Below are 18,987 nucleotides of genomic sequence, written 5' to 3'. Positions count from 1 at the left end.
AATTTGGTCTGAGCTGCAAGGAGTTCAGTGAAAGCAAAGCAGACACGCAGGGCGAATTCCTGGCACTGCTGAGGTCGGTGACAAAACTCTCCCTTACTTTGCTGAAGCCAGGATTTCACCCACAGCTTTTATGAAACCAACAACCAGCAGAAACCTATCCAAGATTCTTGTTTTAATTTCACTGGAAAAATGCACAGAAAACAAGTATTTCCCTACGATGGAGGCTGTGAACAGCCTTAAAGTGCCCTCCTGTGTGAAAACATGAAACAAATTGAACCATGAGGCCGATTAACCTGTTCTCCTGCCCAAAGTGAAGGCTACACATAAAAGAGAAAAATGTACGGAGCAAAGGTGTTTGTGAATTGATAATACGAAGTTTGCTTGAAACACAAAAGAAGAAATGTGGGTGTTTTTCCCACAAAGCCCACATCCACGGGCTAGCTCTTCCAAAAAAGCCTGACGGATGGAGGCACGCAGCTCCACACACTTCCACGAGGAGCAGTCTCCGTGGAGAAGTCCCAGCACAGCATTAAAATGCACACCAAGCTCTAGCACACCATTTTCAGGCTGCAATTTGCTTGTGATGCTACGAATTCAGTTCGCTAAACGCTGCCCCATTTACCAGAACAGATTAAATGCTGTAATCGACCACGACTCCCACCTGCTTCAGAAGCAACCGACGGCCACCCACCGAGAAGACGTTCACGTGGGCAGCTCTGCTCGCTCCCTTGTGGAAAGCCATTTCTGCAAGCGGTGTAATTTCCCCACGGAGAGCACAGCTGAGCTGACACAGAGCAGTCTGCAAAGCTTTGAAGTCTAGCTGGATTATTTAACCCACTTTCCTACGGTCGGTTCCAGTCGCTGGTACCTGCCCACCAGGAATGGCACCCTGAACACCGTTAGGCACCAGGAAGCCATTTGACGCTCAGAGGTGACTGCAGTTTGGGGTCCTAATGTGACACAGAAAGGCAGAATGGCAGAGTGGAAAGGGTGGTGGGGACAACAGGAGCACCATTTTCCAGTTTAGCCACAGGCCCTACATCCGTGGACAAACCACATAACCTACATGGGGCCGTTTACATGGGGCTGTAAAATAAGGAGGAGTTATAAGATGGAGGATTCCTCCGGTTTCCTAACTCCGAGATGTGTTCTGAATACCACTAGTGAGATAATTCAGATCCTGCAGTCATGAAGACAATATACACAGAGGTTTAAACACTTCTGAAGTATGAGGGCTTTGCACAAGTGAAACTGGGCAGCCAAAGGGAAGGACTGCTTTAGAAAACCTGGCCTAAGCCATTTCTGCTTAAAATGTTTTTAAAAGTGCCCCAGGGGAAATAATGCTGTTAAAAGCCTAGATGCAGATGACAGAGAACGTGATTTTGATCTAATTCAGCTTAACAGAGAAGCACAAAATGGTGATGCAAGTGGACAACATGAACCAGGTGCACTGATAATGTACCAACAACCAATGAAACAAAGTCAACGCACTGAAGCTGAAAAGAAAACGTTGTTTCGGTGTTATTAACTTAAATTGACAGCAAAGATTTAGAGGCAAACTGGGTATCTGAGTAACTGAGGCAAACAGTGTGCACACTGAGAATATCCACAGCTACGTTTCCAGTTTACGTTCTGTGTGGGCGAGGTTATCGTCACACTCAAACTTCATACTCCAAACTGATAGCACTACAAAAAATAATTCCCCAGGTTATTTCAGGACCAAGTTCACAGGCCAGACACCTCTTTGTAAAGTCCAGGCCCAGAAAAAGATCCGTTTCTGAACTAGGGTGGCTGTGCTTGGATCCCCGGCTCCGCCTCTCAAGCCCCATGTTAACCTGAGTCCAGCCACAAGGCCAGAGATCAAGGGGAGCTCCCGACATTCTCTAGATGAGGATGTTTGAGCTCATAAGCTGCTGGGTTTGAACCAAGCAGAGTCAGGCTGATCCCCAGCTGTGCCTAAGATCTCTTTACAAACCTGGCCTGGACAATAGACTCCAGGACTTATTCAGAACCACGTTCTTTCATTCCTCTGTACCTCAGCCCCCCTCCTGTGAAATGGCAGCACCTCACAGTATGCCAAGGAACGCCAGATGTTCAGATACTGCACCACACTACACCTTTCTCCTTGACTGCCCCATGCAGCAACAGACTGCAGGGCGCCGTGGTGCAGCTTAGACATGATCAGCAGCACTGGAACAGAGAGTTTTTTGTTCCCAATTATTATTTCATTTTTTAATCTCCAACTCAAAGCAGGATAACAGCGATTCACTTACAGAGTTTTGAGGTCCTGGCTCTGACAATTCAAGCACCTGTAGCCAAGGTGAGTGGTGCCAGCTAGCTGGGAAGTCATTTATGAGACATTTTGGAGTCAGAGGGGAACACCAGGGGTGTCTGATCCTGCCATCAGCAGGAAAGCCAGTTTGTCTGTGTTTTTATTTTGAGACATTTTCACTTCCCAATTCTTTCTTCCTCCAAAAGAGGATATGAGCACAAAAAGGAACAACGCTCATTTATTATTAAAAACTCCTGGTGCCAAAGCTGCATACACGCAATTGGGCCTGTGTGAATAAGTGGCCCACTTTTCAAAGATGCATCGTACAGGCCACTGGCATCCAGCTGCTGTGCCGGAACTGCACAGTGGGCATCTATCCATCCTCAGACAGCCCAAGGTGGAGTAGCTGTCCTTCCTCTCTCTGTATGTGCAGCAACTTACAGGTGAAAGAGCACAAGCCTCCTGGAGTCTCAGGCATCACGGAGAAAGGGAACTGAGGCACAGGGGCGTGGAGAACCTGCTGCTCATACTGGAGCCAGAGGTCAAAGTCACACTGGGTTCAGTAGGAGCAGACCTACGGAGAAAGTGGCAAAGTCACACAGGGACCGAAATAAATCCTGCCAACAGGGAGGACGAGAGTGAAATGACTGACAGCTGCAAGGCACAGAAACCCCAGGGTTTCCATCCCTTTTCCCACCCCTACAGAAGCTTTTCTCAGCAACCTGAGCAGACATCAGAAATCCCCACTGCTGGAACCTGCTGCCACTTGTACAGCCTACAGTTTCTCTCTTGCTACTAGAGAAAAAGAAAGCTTTCTTGGAAGAGAGCAGCAGCCAGCTTACTGATCATGGTGGTGCCCCCAGCCAGTGCAGCCTTGGTCCCTTGGAAGAAGTCATCAGCAGATGTCATCCCCTGTTCTGGCATCTGGAAGCGGGTGTGAACGTCAATCCCTCCGGGAATCACCATCCTGCCATGGGCTTCGATAGTTTTCACCCCTCCTGGCACAATCAGATTCTCTCCTATTTGCCTGGGTAAACAGGTTCCAAACAGCAAGTCAGACACAAACGAGAGATGAGGCACGCCGTCTGTAAACACACCCCCTCGTGCTGCTTAACCTTGGGTGTTTTCTTTTTCCATATAAAGTGATGTAGAGGATCAGCATACATAGCTGAAAACATGTTATTCTTCCCCTGGAAGCAGCTGCATAATTGCAAGCAAAGTGTGCAAATGCTTCGGGACCTAGGGGGAATGTTAGCCTTAAGAAGAAGGCACGGAAGGAGCCACGCTGGCAGATGGAGAGGAGAAGGGACCGGGCAGAACCCATCGCTGCACCAAACACAACAAAAGCAGCTTTGCTGGGGCTGGACTGGGGTTGCCAAGTGGCAGTTGAGCACTTGATGTTGAGCACTGTGCTGCTATCTAGCAGCAGAGCGTTGTTTTGAGAACACACAAAGAATTTTTGCCTCTATATCATCTGCTTCCCTTCCATGTATAAATACTCTGTGGTCTCTGCACAAATATGAACCCATGCAGACACCAGTTACCAGATTCCTGATGGGACCCCCAAAGCCCTCTCCAGTCCAGCTCTTCGCACAGATTTGTTTTTAAAACTGCAATAGTGGATGACACATCGCAATTAATTAGCTGTCTTTGGCTGGCTCCTCTAACTTTTAACCTTGATTAACAAAGCACATGTGCTCAGTCTTAGCCAGAGCAGGAAAATTCCTTGTTTGTAACCTCTGGCTCGTCCGTTTTTTCCTAAGAGTAATTTTCCAAAGATATCTGTAATATATTTAATGTGCCAGAAATGCATGTTTCAGGACTGAAAACACAGAAGCGTACTGGAAAGAGGTCTGAACCTTCTCCTTTAAAACAACAGGATCCTTACTAACTTTAAGGGATTGGGGATTGATCCCTGTATCATGGAATTGCAGAAAACAGCTCTGCAAGAGACCTCAAGAGGTCACCTGAGTCCAGTCTCCCGCCCTAAAACAGCATTATATGTGTCAGGGTACTGACCTCTGGATTCAAAATATCTGAAGTCATAACTTGGTAAAATGTTACAACACTCAGATAACTTCAAACGTGTGTCATCCCAGCAGGGGGCTAGTCGCACAGCTAAAATTAAGCATATTTAAGAACCTCCCTCCACTTGGGCTTTAACAGCAACGGGGTTTGGGGCCATTTGTTTTTTTAATTCAACACCTTGTTTCTCAAGATCCTCCATCAAATGCCAGCACGTGTGTGAAATACTTTTCTTTGCAGCCTAATATGGCACACAGAGTAAATTATTCCTTGCTAATGTGCAGTACGTTTCCGATCACACCGTGGTATCACACTTCACTTACTTTATCAACCCATCTTCCATGTAAATGTCGGCATAGAAGGACTGGTCGTCATTAACTATTTTACCACCTTTGATCAGAAGACGATCGCTCTGCAACAAAGAAGCACACAACAATACATAATTACTCTGTGAGGAAGCTGACAGTCTGCAGTGTCACTTCAGAGATAAAAGTAGAGGCAGAAACAAGCTCTGCATTATTCAGAAGCGCACGTCAAAACACCAGTCAATTGCTGCACTTTCAACTGGAAAGATAAAATATTTTATTTCATCTGCAAGTCCTTTCATCACGCCGATGATCCAAAAAAAAAAATATCTGAACGGAAAAGGCGGTGGGTTCCAGCAGCCTGCTAAGACAGCACACGCCATCACCTGCAGCAAAAGCATTAAAGGATATTCGAGGGATGCATAATAGCCACGCGCCTGTTTTCTCCGCCTTGGTCGTATGCAGAGTTTCTTGCATGCACCCACACACTGGGGCCATGACTTGGACAGCTATGAGTCAACTGCTGTCAGGGAAATGGACCAAAAGTCTGTTGCCAGGGGTTACACAACACAAACAAACTCATTTTGTCCAACTTCGCGCTGTTTCAATTCAGCGGATACTTTTACTGCCCCTCCAGATCACTGCTGCACAATCAGATGAAAATTAAGCGCGCATTAGCAAATTCACTTCAAGGGAAGGATTTTAAAGCCCGTGTTATGAAAATGCCCTCCAATTAGGAAGCAGTTTGGCAGGAACAGAAAGGTAATTATAACAAGGCAGCTATCAGACAACGCGCTTTGTATCGCAGCCCAGGTTGCATCACGCCTTTGCGGCTATTTTAGGTCAAAACCAAATTTCTCTTCCTCGCAGTAGCCATAAACAAGAGCGAAACACCCTCCGCAGAGCTCTGCTCAGGGATGAAAGACAGAAGCGACTGCTGTGTTCTGGTTCCTTCACTCCCTACATCACACAGGCACATATTGAAACCAAACCACGCAGAGGCAGCGCTCCATTTAATCCACACCTCGACCCCGATTTCTGCACTGCTACTCCGATCGTCTCTCCCCCTCCCAAAGCGTCTTTGCAACGAGACAAAGCTACACCAGCACAGCCCAGGGGAAGGCTGATGAAACCAAAAGCTGACTTCAATAATGGGGAAAAAAAGGAAGGACCTGAACTTGGGGGTGCCTCGAACCTACAGCAAATGACAGTGACAGGGGTGTTCAGAGCCCTCATTTTCAATCGGGACTCCAGTGGTCAAACAGAATAAAAGAACCAAGTGTTTTCCCAAAGAGCTTATAGGAAAACAGAGGAGCTGGAGCAGCAGATGTTCAGCTGACATGGCTCTGAACACCAAGAGGGCTACACAAATTGCATCAGTTACCGATTTATACCTTTATATCCATCTTTTATATAACCGCTAAAGACCTACGAGATATTAAATGCCTCTCCTTCCACCCCTCCCTTTTTTTTTTTTTACTCCTTCCTCCTACTGCTGCTGCAATGGAGAGCTTCCACGAATAACGCCACCGATTTCAAAAACAAAGCAAAAACGCAAGATTTCGATTTCGGATCTGCCGTGAATGCCAATAAGCCTGAATGAATTAACTCAGGGCGTGAAACACCCGCTCGTCTTTCAATGCCAGACGCTACAGCAGAACTGCCCTACATGTTTACCGTTTCCAGAAACACTGCAGTATTTATGCCCACCTCTAGTGCAGGCTCCTTGTGCTACTAAAAAGGGTGGCTGCTATTGGAATTGGTTACTGCCACTGACAGCAAGTCCTAAAGCACTGAGCACCCATTAGGAAAGAGAAAATTATATATAGAGAGACATTTATACATCATGATGAGCACAAATGCCCTTTGGACTGCTTTAAGGATGCTCTGAACGCTTTGGCTAGTAAACAGGTCTCCTGCAGCTGCACGAAGGCTCTGCAAGGAGTGCGGATCCTGCTGCTCGCTTCAACCACCTCTGAGACAAAAGCAGAGGCAGCTCGGCACCGTGCAGGGGCCTGCTGCTGAATTCGGCTCCATCGATGCAGTCAATTTGTACGCATCGATGTAGGCACAAGATGGCTCAAGGCAGATTAGCCGCCGCCTTCAAGCATCAGCCTCGGCGGACAAATTTGGGGTTTATACCGCAGCAAATAAAGCTGGGATCTGATTTTTTTTTTCCCGTCCCCTATCCTTATGGCTGCAGCGGGTGCACGTAACATAAATTAGAGCATTCGGTCACGAGCAAAATGCGTCAGCCTGCTGGCCCCCAGCAGCGCTTCGGCAGCAACCTCCAGCGCCGTTTAAGCACGGGCATCTTTCTAGCCTCTGCCATTAGACTCTTAGAGGAAAACTGGCTTTTCCCCTAAAAAAGGAGGATGCTGCGGTCATCACCGCGCTCCCCACAGGCTGTTTAGGGCAGCCCCGAGCCCCCCTACACGGGTGTCAGGCTGCGAGCCCCGTCTGGGAGCTGGCTGCTGTGCCGGAGGCAGGAGGACTCGCCTGGGTGTGTCCGTGGGGTGCCAGCGATGAAAACTCTGTCAGAAAAAAAAAAACACGAAAGGCTGGAGCAGCCCGTTAGAAAGGAATATTATCGAGCCTTACGTAAGGCGAAGTTAGCGCCCTGGGATCCGCGCTCCCTGCCCTAAATCTGCAGCCAGGCAAAGGAAATCGGGGAGGGGGGGGGATAAATAGGGCTCCTTCCCCTCTCCCCATGGATGGGGGCTGTGGGGTGAGCCTCCAAAAAGCTTCTGGGGGTGGAAAAAGAGAGCCCGGCCCTTTGGGGGGGACCCCCCTGGGCTCGCCCTGAGGGGCTCCAGCCCCGCCTGAGGGGGGTCCCGGGTCCTGCCCCCCCCTCCCACCCGGGGCCCCCGCTCACCGTGATCCGCGGGATGTTCTTCTTCCCCTGGTACGACATCTCGGCCTCTTGATTTTTATTTTATTTATATATATCTGGATCTATAGAGATATTTTTTTTTTTTTTTGGCGCTGTTGGTGGAGCCGGAGGGAGGAGGGGGGGGGAGGCTGCTGCGGCGCTATTGTCTGCCGCGCTGCGAACGCTGCCCCGACCTCCCCTCCTCAGAAAGAAAGAAAAACGCGATTAAGAAATAAAAAATAAATCTAAATTTAAAAAAAAATTTGAGAACGAACGGTCCCTGAATTCAAAGGAATCCTAAGGAAAAAGGGAGCAGGCGGCAGCACGGCGAGCAGCGGCCGCCCCTGGGCTCGCCTCAGCCCTTTCTTCCCTCAGCCCCAGCCCCGGCCGCGCAGGGAGGGGGCGAGCGCCGGCGGCGGGCGGCAGTGCGCATGCGCCGCCTCCTCCTCTCTCTCCCCCCCCTCCCCTCCCCGTCGGGGCCGCGCAGCTCGGGGCGCGATTGGCTGCGAGCCCGGCGGGGATGCAAATGAGGGGGGGGTTACGGGAGGGGAGGGGCCGAGCGAGGAGGGGATGCGGGGGGGAGCCGCCCCCCCCCCCTCCCTCACTGAGGGGGCTGCGGCGCCCCTCAGGGGGCTGAGGGGGGGGCGCGATCGTGTGAGGGTCTTAGAGGGGTCCGGGGGGGTCCCGGTGGGGCCGAGCACCTGCGGCTCGGTGCCGGTTGAGGGGCTGCGAGGAGCCCCGGCGGCAACGAGGGCGCTGCCCTCCATCTTCTTTGTGCCGCCCCGCCCTGCTGGGCGCTGGCTGGAAGGGAAAAAAAATAAAAAATAAAAATAAAACCTCAATTTTTCGCTTCGCGGCGGCCCCGCCTAGTCTAGAAGGCGCAGCGCGCCCAGCCCAGGTCCCCTCCTGGAGGCACGGAGACAAATTTTGAGGATTTTTAGGGGATGGAGGGGCCTGGGCTGTGCCCGAGGGGGTGCAGGTGCCCTCATGGCACCGCTGGGTGCCTCAGGCACACGGGGGCTGTGACAGGGCTAAAAGGGAACAAAAATGGATTAAAAGGGATGAAGGCTCCCTCAGTATTTTGTGTGCTTGACCCACTGCAATGTGAAGAAACGGGGTGCAAGGCCAAAAGGGGGGTGCCCACCAACATACGTCTGTGCACACCAGCTCCTCATATAGCAGTTTCCCCAGGGAATGGCACAAAGCATCCTTTAGAGAGCCCAGAATTTAGCCCAAATCCACTCCTCTTTGAACATTATGACTGATTAAGTAATAACCATCACTTACCTTCTTCCCTCAGCCTCTGAGGGTGCCACATCGCACAAAGCAAAGCCCGAGCTGCTGGCACACAGCGCTGTGGTCACCCAGGCAGCTCAGTGAAACACACTCTGCACACCCCATAGAAATGGAAACCTTCGGAAATACCGCTGCAGTAAATCATTACAAAGGCAACATCTGCTCAGACAGATGACTAGCAGGACCTTTGATGTACAGTAGTTCCCAAAAGGCTATACGGGAAAGAGTAAAAGAGCTTTTCGTGGGTGTAGGTGGGGCATCAGGCAACATTTAAATAGCCAATATGCCAATCAGTTAATATCCAATTAGTAGCAAGTGATAAAGTGTCTCATTATGACAGTAGCAAAATGATTAATTTGCTAGCCTGCTGGGTTTTATTTTGATTAGAACTGGCAATACCAAATGGGTTATATCCTGCATCTTTCTGATCTGCACCAGAAGTTTTGAAACCTCAGCATGTTTCTGCTCAGAACATGGACAAAAGCACCTCCACCAAATTGCTGAATTTAGGCAGTGCAGCTGCACCTTTTCTCTCTTTCCTGCTAGTTTTCCTCCTCGACTGTGTATCTGAATGGCTTCTTGCCTTTCTTGCCAGGTAAGAGAGCGCCTTCAGCTATCAAAGAGGAAGCAAAGGCTTCCTATGTTTGAGAAAAAGGGTTTGACAGAGGGCATCAAGGCCCTTGGGCAGCTGATATGAGATGTGCTAAGTCCAGCTGCCATCTCAAGACCTCGTCCTGAGAGTAGAAATGGGATTACAGACAAACACACACAAACATGAGCACAGGAAACCTCTGATCTGCAGCGCTCCCTCTCCTCCCTGACCCTGGCCAGGTTGTTTCTCCACATTATGCTCTAAGTTGGGAAACCGCAGTGCTGGTAGAAGAAAAAAAGCACCTCTAAAGGAACGATGGCATCAGCACACTAATATTTCTGAAACTATTCTCACCTGCTCAAAGACACATATTTAAAATACTTTTTTGAAAAGGTAATCCTTACTGCACATGGGCAGGACATGGAGTTCTAATTCAGGACAGGAGTTCTTGAACTTTGAATATATTCATTCCATAACTTGAATCCAATACTGACTAGGTTCAGAAAGAAATAATGAATCTTCAGATGACACTTAGCTTTTCCTTCCCATCACCATGTTGCAACAACCTAAGTAGTACAGAAGAAATTAAAAAAAAAAAAAAAGAGAGAGATTAAAGGGCTGAAAAACATGGTTGTTCAATATTAATATCAATATTAAGCACACAGCACCAAGGTTTAAAAACTTCCCTATGATTTAGTGTGTATCTAAAGGACCAGAACTGAGCTTCCAGGCACATTTTCTTGTCTCTTTTATACCAACTGGCAACATAGCCCAATTTTCTCTCTTGTCATAGCTAGAAGGTTGTCAAAAATAAACAAGTAAATAAAATTACTACTAATGCAGTTATAAACTGCCTTATTTAGCCTTGCTAAACAAAATCAGGGAATGGATAACATCTGCTGCATAAACATATGTGCCATAGATATCCACTAGTGATAAAGATGGGCTAGTGAAGCTAAAGGGCAACATTCAGATGAGAACAGGTGGGAACAGAGTCTGGTAATACAGAGAGCCCCTTACAAAAGCTGATTCATTCTCCCAGTGAAACTATAGTTTATGTCAACCCCTCCCCATAAGTTAAAATGACACTTATGAAGTGTCAATGGTAGGAGTCAGCTCCTAGGGTAAAGGAAGGGAGTTGAATGTGCTCAGTAAATCCCTGCAGGCTGGTGCCCAGTCCAGCTGTCACACAGCAGTGCCGATACCTGCCAAGGTATTGCGGGAAGTGATGGGACTTCTAGATAACACTGATGCACTTTATCTTCCATAGGTCAATCAATGCAGGCTGAGCAGGCTAAAATTAGAAGGTGCTACAGAACACTCCCAGATCTTCCTTGCCAAAAGCTACCAAAGCAAAGCGACGAAGGCCGGCCGGCCAGCCCATCCCAGCTCCCTGACTGCACCACTACGACAAGAGCAGCAAGGTCACTGCAGCCAAGTCACTTCGGAGGCAGAGGAAGAGTAAAAGAACATAAACATCTTTAATGATGCTCTATCAGCACAGCTGCAGGCCCTGGCAACAATCACCAAATGGCAGAGCAAGGGAGGAAATGCAGAAACCAAAGCATCACGCCCACGCTTGCACTGCCAGCCTGAGGGTCACTGGGGGCTATGTTGGCCACTGGATACACAAGGTTGCTCCCAGCCATTTCTGCACAAATATCTGGTATAAGATATTTTGTGCAGGATTTTTTTTTGCAGCAGAAACATGTTTCATGTTAAAGGAGTGTCTGTGTCTAAATTTGTCTTCTAGAAAGGTCGAGAGAGAGAATTGCACAAGAATATAAAAATCTCTGTACAGCAATAAAATAAATCATCACGGGCATCAGTGGAAATCGGTCTGCATTAGCTCTGAACCTTAACTTTACAAATCCTGTGGAATACCATTACACACTTAGCACGGAATTTTATTCCCACAGTGGAGTTACTGGACGGTTGGAAAGAAAATATCAGAAGGGTCTCTTTCCCTGTGGAACTGCAGTGTAATTGCAACCAACCCCACAGAACTCCTGCAACAACCAATTGCTTTCACTCCTACTAAATTCTTAAAGGTTTATCTACCAGGACATTTTGCTATGAAATTTTAAAACCCATAAATGGAAATACATGATTAAAATAGGGATCGGAGATGGATTTAAAGCATTGCTGGGAGTATCTGAAACTCTAGTGCTAGTGCATCAACAAGCTCTAGATTTCCCCTTAGGCTTGTTAGATGCCAATAATCCCCACTCCCTAGTGGGGAATCACCCAGTGCCAAAGTCAGCAAGGCTCTTGTTACTGCAATCAGAGGCAGCAGGACTGGGCCAAAAGAGCTTTCAAGAGCTCGCTGATCAGGACCTAGTTTTCCATCCTGGTTCTGCCCATGCCAATTGCTCCATCAGTTCCTAGTCTCTGAGACTTAGAAGGAGTTTCCTATGGATACAGCAACCCCCTGCAGCATGTTAGGTGTTGGGAAGGTTAAATACAGGCTTGTCCAGGGCAGGAGTATATCTGTTCTTTCCAAAATGTGATGAAAGAACTCTCCCGTATTACTCATTACAAATCAAATTACAGAGGGAAACTATCCTTGCCAATGAGCATCTCAGTTTTAATTTTCTCTTATGAGATAAACCAAAGTGTCATTCTATGGAAATGACCAGAGGTCAAACATGGTAATACGAGGAGGTAAAATCATACAAGTTCTCATAGAAGTAGCCTGGCTTTACTTTGAATACAAACCATCTGAGTTTGCGAGGGGAGCAATTCATTTTCTGGCCACACAAACAGGTCAATAAAAAAGGCACAATTGATCTACAAATTAGAATTAACTGTCCAATTGATTTTGTTTCTTTTAAAATCCCAAGAAGCCTTGATAAGGTTGAGAAATAACTTTCTAATAAGACTATTACTGTGTGTTTCTTAGAGGCAATGTCCTTAGCATTTCAGATGTGCCACAGTCTTAATTGTCCTCAAAGAAGCCCATGGAGTGCCCTGGAGTTGTGCACTACCAATTCTTAGCACTGAGAAAAGTCAGCCCTCCTCTGGGCTCCAAGCAGGGGCTGCTCTGTTATGGGTAGTACATGACACAGCAGAAATTTGCTCTCATCTGAACAGTTTACACTTGTGCTTTGACCTTTACTGCAGTAAGTACAGCATTTTGGAGCAAAGGCACGGGGCATTTGGGCATCCGTGTCACTGCTCCTCCCTTACCTCCCGAGCAAAGAGATGAGTATCTCCAGGCCCCCAGGAACCATGGGTAGGATCCAAGAAACAGCTATTTTCAAAGCAGTTTAAACTGTTTCTTAATATTATAATCCCTTTTCCATCCCCCAAACCTACAGACCAAAGCCTTAGGCTCTCAGAAATTGTTTTCATTGCTTGTCAGCCAGCTTTGCCTACCTGTAACGTACCAGGCAATCATTACTCCAGACAAGGAGAAAAAAATGCTGACCCATCCCAAGTTAAATTCCAGCTCTCTGCAAGGTGAAGAACCCAATTTTGCACTTGTCTGCGAGTTTTGCAGTAAGGAGGTTTGATTTTTGGTAGTTTGCTCCCAAACCCTGCCCATTTCACAGAGCAGACAAACTCCACTTGAGCTTTGCTACTGAAGTCTTTTCCTAACTTTGTAACAGCACCACAGGAGACAGACTCAGATTTTATGTGCCACAAGACAGACGAGGGATTCGGGGACTCAGACGTGGTGCTGTAGGTGAAGAGCTTTGGGGCAGACCTAAATGAGGGCTCAGCACCGGGCAAAAACAAAAAGCTCACATCAAATGACGCCAGAGCGCTGGCATGAGGGTGGCACGCACAGCTGCCAGTCCCCGTCTCTACTCCCAAGATAAAGCCTGCTCTGCAAGGTGCTGCTAAAGCCCAGGCCTCTGATTTAGCTCAGCTCCAAAGCGGGTGGAGAAGGGTCTGACCCTAAGTGGTGTTTTCCCTCCAGTCTTGAACCCAAAAGAATTGGCCCTGGATCAAAGCCCTTTGCTCCTTTCTGCAGGAGAGGGGGCGGTGTTGGTGAATTCCTGACGTGACTCTACCAGACCACGATATGCTCCTTGGAGCTCCAGCACGTTCCAGCTATGCAGATTGATAGCTTTGAGAGGAATCTGAGAGGTCAGAGGAATTTGACATTTGTGTTCATTATTGTTAGTTTCTCTATTTTTTTTTCAGCAGCCAGACAAATTGTTATGACCCATTGGAAAAATCATGCAAGTCATCCTCCTGTATAATTATTTTGCAAGCAGTGATTGTCAAAACAAGGCTGGCTAAAGAAATTACAGGCATTGTAACAAATTAAAATCAGAACCACATTTCCAGCTGCCTGGAACAACTTTGTTTCAAACAACAGTTCCATTAATGTTCCGGAGTCTATGATTTTTTGAGTGCTGAACAACATCTTGTTACTCATCCTTCCTCTCCAGGAACGAGCACGATCCTGAAAGCTTTGAGGTTTTAGCAGGAAGTCCAGTTGTGTCAATAGCTTCATGAAACTGTTTTTGAACTCTCCTCTCCTGTCAATGCTAAAATAAAAACTCTCCTCTCCTGTCAATGCTAAAATAAAAACATTTTCCCAGTGTCTCTTTATTCACTTATCATACATAGCTTTGTTGTAGTAGACCGGTAGTTTACACTAATGCTATGAACTTCCTAAAGGTCCATGAACTGTTTTTAAGGGACCCAAAAAATGGAAAGGCAACTGCTTCTTACACAGGGACACCACCTGAATCAGCAGAGTAACAAGAGCATGGCCATGGGAACTTTACCCAGCAATGTAAGAAGAGACCTGTGGTCCCAAGGGCTTGTACTTGGGTTCAAGTGTCTTAGCATCTATTAAGGCTCCCCGTGCAAACTAGATTAAAGCAAGCCATAAACTTGCTGTTCCCTCTTGCAATCAAACCTTACTTCTTTCTACAGATGTCTCCTAAAGGCCAGCCTCTGTCCTGAAGAACCTCAACAGAAGGGAACGACTGCAGGAGCACCAATGATGTGCAGAGGAAACCAAGACACACCAAGGAGTGACATTACAGTAGCAGCCTACCCAGGGAAGGCGACAAAGTTTAGGAGAAGAAATGGAGACACAGCCAGTTCTCCAAGGCTGCCAGCTGCCCGGTAGCACAGCTTGCCTCCGACCTGTTGAATGGGTCACGCTGCCTCCAGAGGCCTCGCTGTAAAGAGCTGCTTAAACTGAGATCGAAAGCCTTCCTGGTGCCTCTGGAGATGATCTTAACCCTGAATTATGAGGCACCACGGCCCAGAGGCAATAAAGCGAGGCTATGATAGATGCCTATAGAATACCCTAGACAGGATAGACACAAACAGATTTGATTACCCTTATCTTTGCCTGCAGAACAATATATTGCATTTTAATGTGGAATAATTGCATTCCTTTCTTTATCCTCTGGACAGTTAAGACCTCAGAAAAATAAAAAATAGCTTGTCAGTCTTGCTTTGTTAATTATTTCCGTGGAGATGAATACGAGATCTTTCTATACAGTGACAGAAAGGATGACTGTCTTGCAGACCCACTTTGGATCCAATCACTGGCTAAAATACTTCTGAGCAACTCCGCTGGCTCCAGTTGGTCGGCACCCATTCCCATCAGCTCGTGATGTGGTCGTTTTGCTCAAACAGAGGATGGACTGTCCTGTGTGCTCACTGTTACGTGCACTTAACAGCTGGAGCTGTTTGCAGCCTCAAGCTAAAGAAAAAGAAGCTGTAAGATTTCTAGCCTATTGCGAAATAATTTATATAATTTCAAGATCCTATCAATTAGCAGGCTGTTTCTTTCCACTGTAATTTAGATTTGTGTCACATGGAAATAGCGTACAGACTACTCAGGTTCAAAAATAATAGGCCAAATTCAGCTGCAAAACTTCAGAAGGCCTTTAGCATCTCAACTTCTACCTGCATTTATTTTAACACGTTTCCTTTAATGCCACTTTCTGCAATATTTTCTTTTTTTCAGTGCGTTGATCACCATAAACACATTCCTAATAACTGCTCTGAAGCAAAGGCAGCTTTACCTGCTGAGGATCTAACCAATGATTCAAGCTGTAGATGCAGTCAGCTGGAAAACCATCAAAGCTAAAACACTCCTGCTATAAAGTGCCAATCCATAGCAAGACATTTATAATAAAAGACTGCACTTACCCGAACGCACACAACCCCTCACAGCACAATCCACTGGCATCAGCGTAACGCCAAGCTAATAAGAAAACTCAAATGTTTAGCACTATCCCATTACTCCATACCTTCATGGTTGATATTACATGACAACCTTTAAAAGTAGAACCAAAAAAAATCACTTTTACAAAAATGTGATTAATATTCTGCGTGGACGTGTGATTTTTCACCATATTATACTTACTTTTTAATATGCTTGCACCCTTCAATAATTCATCTTTTCAGAATGAATAAATCACCTGTGTACATTTGTGTCTTGCAGGACATCAAATTACTCCTGAAAATATCCCAAACTGCAAACCCTTTGACTCCCCAAACTGAAAAGGTGCACGCCCCTTACTCCTGAAGTGCTCTTTTGTTAGACTTATTAATTGTGGAAAGTCAGTAGGCACGTAACATACCCAAATCAAGCCACGGGCATTTGTAGTGGGAAACTTTAGTTTGACCTGCTATGGAGAGGCACGGAGCACAGCTCCCTTCTAATTCGAGGTTGATGTGAAGCTCTGCTGAAGATCAGGGCCTGCTTTGTGGTCTCACAGTAACTGCAGGTGTTGGCACGTGTGAACATGGCTGGTTACTGCCCTAGGAGGCAGCAGAGAAGGGTCCGACCTGGGGAGGATGAGCCCCCAGCATCACTCCTGTGCGTTACTCCGGTAACGTTTCACATTTCTGACAGCAGGAGAAAATGGGGAATGAGGCCACGCTACAGGCTCTGGGCAGACTTCTGCCCTGTACATGCAGTCCACTAGTAAAAAACCAGGAGGCCCAGCCTAGAAGCAGCTGCCAGAAGGAAGGCCTGCTCTTTAAAGCCGCTGGGGGACTACTCACAGAAACTCTTTCCCAGTATGCTGCTAGAAATTGATCACTGCTGGTCGGTGCTTCATTCATTTCAGCTCTTCCACGCTGTGCATAGGAGCCAGCATTGTCAGGGGGATACACCGAGTATTTCAGGGCTTGGAGCTGAATAAAGCTTGCTTAAATCTATTCATGGAGGAAAGAAAACGTGCATGGTCAGCTAGACCTTTGGCTTGAATGGGTTTGGCCTCAGGAAAAGGACAGGCTCTGCTACACCATGACACACACACAGAGACAGAAAATAGCTTCAGGAGTCTTAAAAGGCTGGGAGGAGCTCAGGTTTTTTTTAAGAGAACACCACATTCCTGTGAAAGTCCCAGCACATCTTCCTGAGGCAAAAATTCCCCCTGCAGCCACAGGCCTTCAGGTACCGAAATCCAGCTCCCCTGGGTCACCCTGGAGCCTCTCCTCCCCTGGGAGCAGGGCTGGGAGGGTTCCCCGAGCTCCCCCTGGGAAAAACCCGCAGGGAAGGGGTCCCTGGAGGTGGAGGCTCAGTGATGCTCTTTTGCTAACAATCGCGTCTCTGCTCCCGTGAGCTGCATTCACCAGCTGGGTGGGGCATTTTGCTACCGTTGTGCCGGGAAAATCGCCTAAGAAACAAAAAAGTCGCTCTCTAGCACCAAATCGGAGGGCAGGGCGGGGAAAGGGAGGGTGTCTGTGTGTGCAGGGGCTCCTTTCTTCTTCTGCCCTCCTCCCCGAGCACACACACACACCTGCAGAGAGCACACGGATAACATTAGAGGGCTGGCGAGGAGGCTCTAGCAGGGATGCTACTTCTCTGAGGAAGGCACTGCCGGCACGTACATGCAAGTGACAAAAGCAGGGAACCGCAGGGTGGGAAGGATCTGGCCCCCCTGCAGCCCATCCGTGGGCAAGTTGCCCCTCACACACACACACACACATGTGCACCCACCTTGTCGTTGAGGTTCTGCAGCGCCTCCTTCCCTGTGGCACTCCTGATCTCCACCTTTCTCCCGAAATCAACAGATGGCTCCCCTCCCTTCCCGCTCTGCCTCGAGTAGACGGACGGAGCATCCGGCCCCAGGTGGGCAACGTCCTTCTGCTTCGCCACGACTTTGTTCGATCCGCGGCCCACCGACAGGGAGTCGAAGTCGATGGTCTTGTTCTCCAGGGAGCCTTCCACCGGGCAGAACATGCCACAGAATTTCTGCCGGGGCTTGGGACTGCCCGAGCCCAGGTTTTTGAAGAAGGCTGGCACTTCTTCCTCCTCGCCCTGCCGGCCAGACTGCTTCCTCTCAGCCATGGCTCGGTGTGGTCTCCCTGCTAAGGGAAAATAACAACAGCGGTAACCAGGAGGATCCTTCGCACACACACGCACACACACACAAGCGAAAAGAGGAGGAAAAAAAAAAAAAAGAAGAGAGATCGCTCAGGGTCCTAGAGATACAGCAACATCAATTGCAAAGGGCTGTGCCTGGCAGCTCCCCTGCCCCCATTGGTATCACACAGTCTGTAGCTCGCTCTGTTTTCTTTGATGCGGTGCAAAGTTGAGGGAAGGTTGGGGCAGATCCTGCTGCAATCAAGGGAGGAGGGTTCAAGTTCCCAGCATCCAGACGGGGAGGGAGGGAGAAGGAGAGAGAGAGAGAGAAGAAAAAAAAAAAAAAAATCCTCACTCTGCAGCAGAAACTGGGGACTGATCCGGAAGTGATGCGACTGGTGAATTGGCAAATGGACTCGAGCAGGTTGGAGCAGCAGCCCCCGGCCACGCACACACCCTTCTCCTTCCCCTTCCCCTTCTCCTTCTCCGCTGCCGCGAGTCACCGAGAAGCTGCCGGAGCCTCAGCGCCCCTCGCCTCCAGCTGCTCCCCCAGGCAGGGGAGAAAGGAGGGCTGCCTTCCTCCCCCCAGCCCCTCTTCTCCTCTTCCTCCCCCAGCCCGCAATGGTGGCGTGCTGCGGGAATCCGTCCTATTGTTCCCCACTTGCCTCGAAGCAGCGGAGCCGGAGGAGCCGCGGGGTTCAGCGGGGCTGGCGGGAGGCGAGATTTGCCATCCGGCTGGGATTTGGGGGCATCGCTGCTGCCGTGACTCCAGCAGGGCCTCTTCTTGAAGGGGGGGAACACGGAGGTTTCGATGGATGGCACTAGGGAGAGAAAAGAGCGAGAGGGGCAGTGGGAGGGTGAGGGAGGCGAGCGAGCCGTTCCCTAGGACTTACCTCCGGGAGCCCGGAGCGATGGCCTCCCAAATCACTGGAGCCTCTACGAGGCCGGGAGCCCCCCAGGAGCTGCTGGGGGGGCTCAGGGCAGGCAGCAGGCAGCCCTGGAGGAGGGGCTGAGCTGTGCTGAGCTGTGCTGAACCGTGCTGAGCAGTGCCAAGAGCTGTCCCTTCAGCACCTCCAGCAGCCTCCCAGCCTCCCTCCGGGCCTCCCGATGGGGATTTTGCTCCTTTTCTCCCTTTTACCACTCATCCCGCTGGGGATGAATCAAAGACATTGAGCCCACAGGTGGCCAGGCTGAGGGGGTCGCTCCCCAAGGGTTTGGGCTCTCGGGGTACAAGGGGAGGGCTCGGCGAGGCCGAGGGAGGTTTTTATCAGCAAGGTAAGGGGGGTGGCACACAATGGGCTCGGCTCCACCTGATACACACGTTAT

The 18,987-nt window shown here is 48.7% G+C and overlaps 1 protein-coding gene across 2 annotated transcripts in view; it reads right to left on the bottom strand.

Annotated features, from left to right (window-relative positions):
* Positions 1 to 18,454, bottom strand: part of DPYSL2 (dihydropyrimidinase like 2) — a 52,672-nt gene extending 34,218 nt beyond the window's left edge. The window contains exons 1-4 of one of the 2 annotated variants that reach the window (XM_038166828.2): positions 18,327 to 18,454; positions 17,296 to 17,666; positions 4,621 to 4,709; positions 3,115 to 3,299 (exon numbers count right to left, since the gene is read on the bottom strand). In XM_038166828.2, coding sequence (XP_038022756.1) covers positions 3,115 to 3,299; positions 4,621 to 4,709; positions 17,296 to 17,646 — 625 coding nt within the window. In that variant the 5' untranslated portion in view covers positions 17,647 to 17,666; positions 18,327 to 18,454. Of the gene's footprint in view, positions 1 to 3,114; positions 3,300 to 4,620; positions 4,710 to 7,477; positions 7,888 to 17,295; positions 17,667 to 18,326 lie in introns of those variants that run through there. The other variant, XM_038166829.2, reaches the window with a different exon arrangement.
* Positions 18,455 to 18,987: the final 533 nt, after the last annotated feature.

This window comes from Anas platyrhynchos, chromosome 23, assembly GCF_047663525.1.
Source record: "Anas platyrhynchos isolate ZD024472 breed Pekin duck chromosome 23, IASCAAS_PekinDuck_T2T, whole genome shotgun sequence".
Classification (NCBI taxonomy): Eukaryota; Metazoa; Chordata; class Aves; order Anseriformes; family Anatidae; genus Anas; species Anas platyrhynchos.
This window is presented reverse-complemented; position numbering and strand designations above follow the sequence as displayed.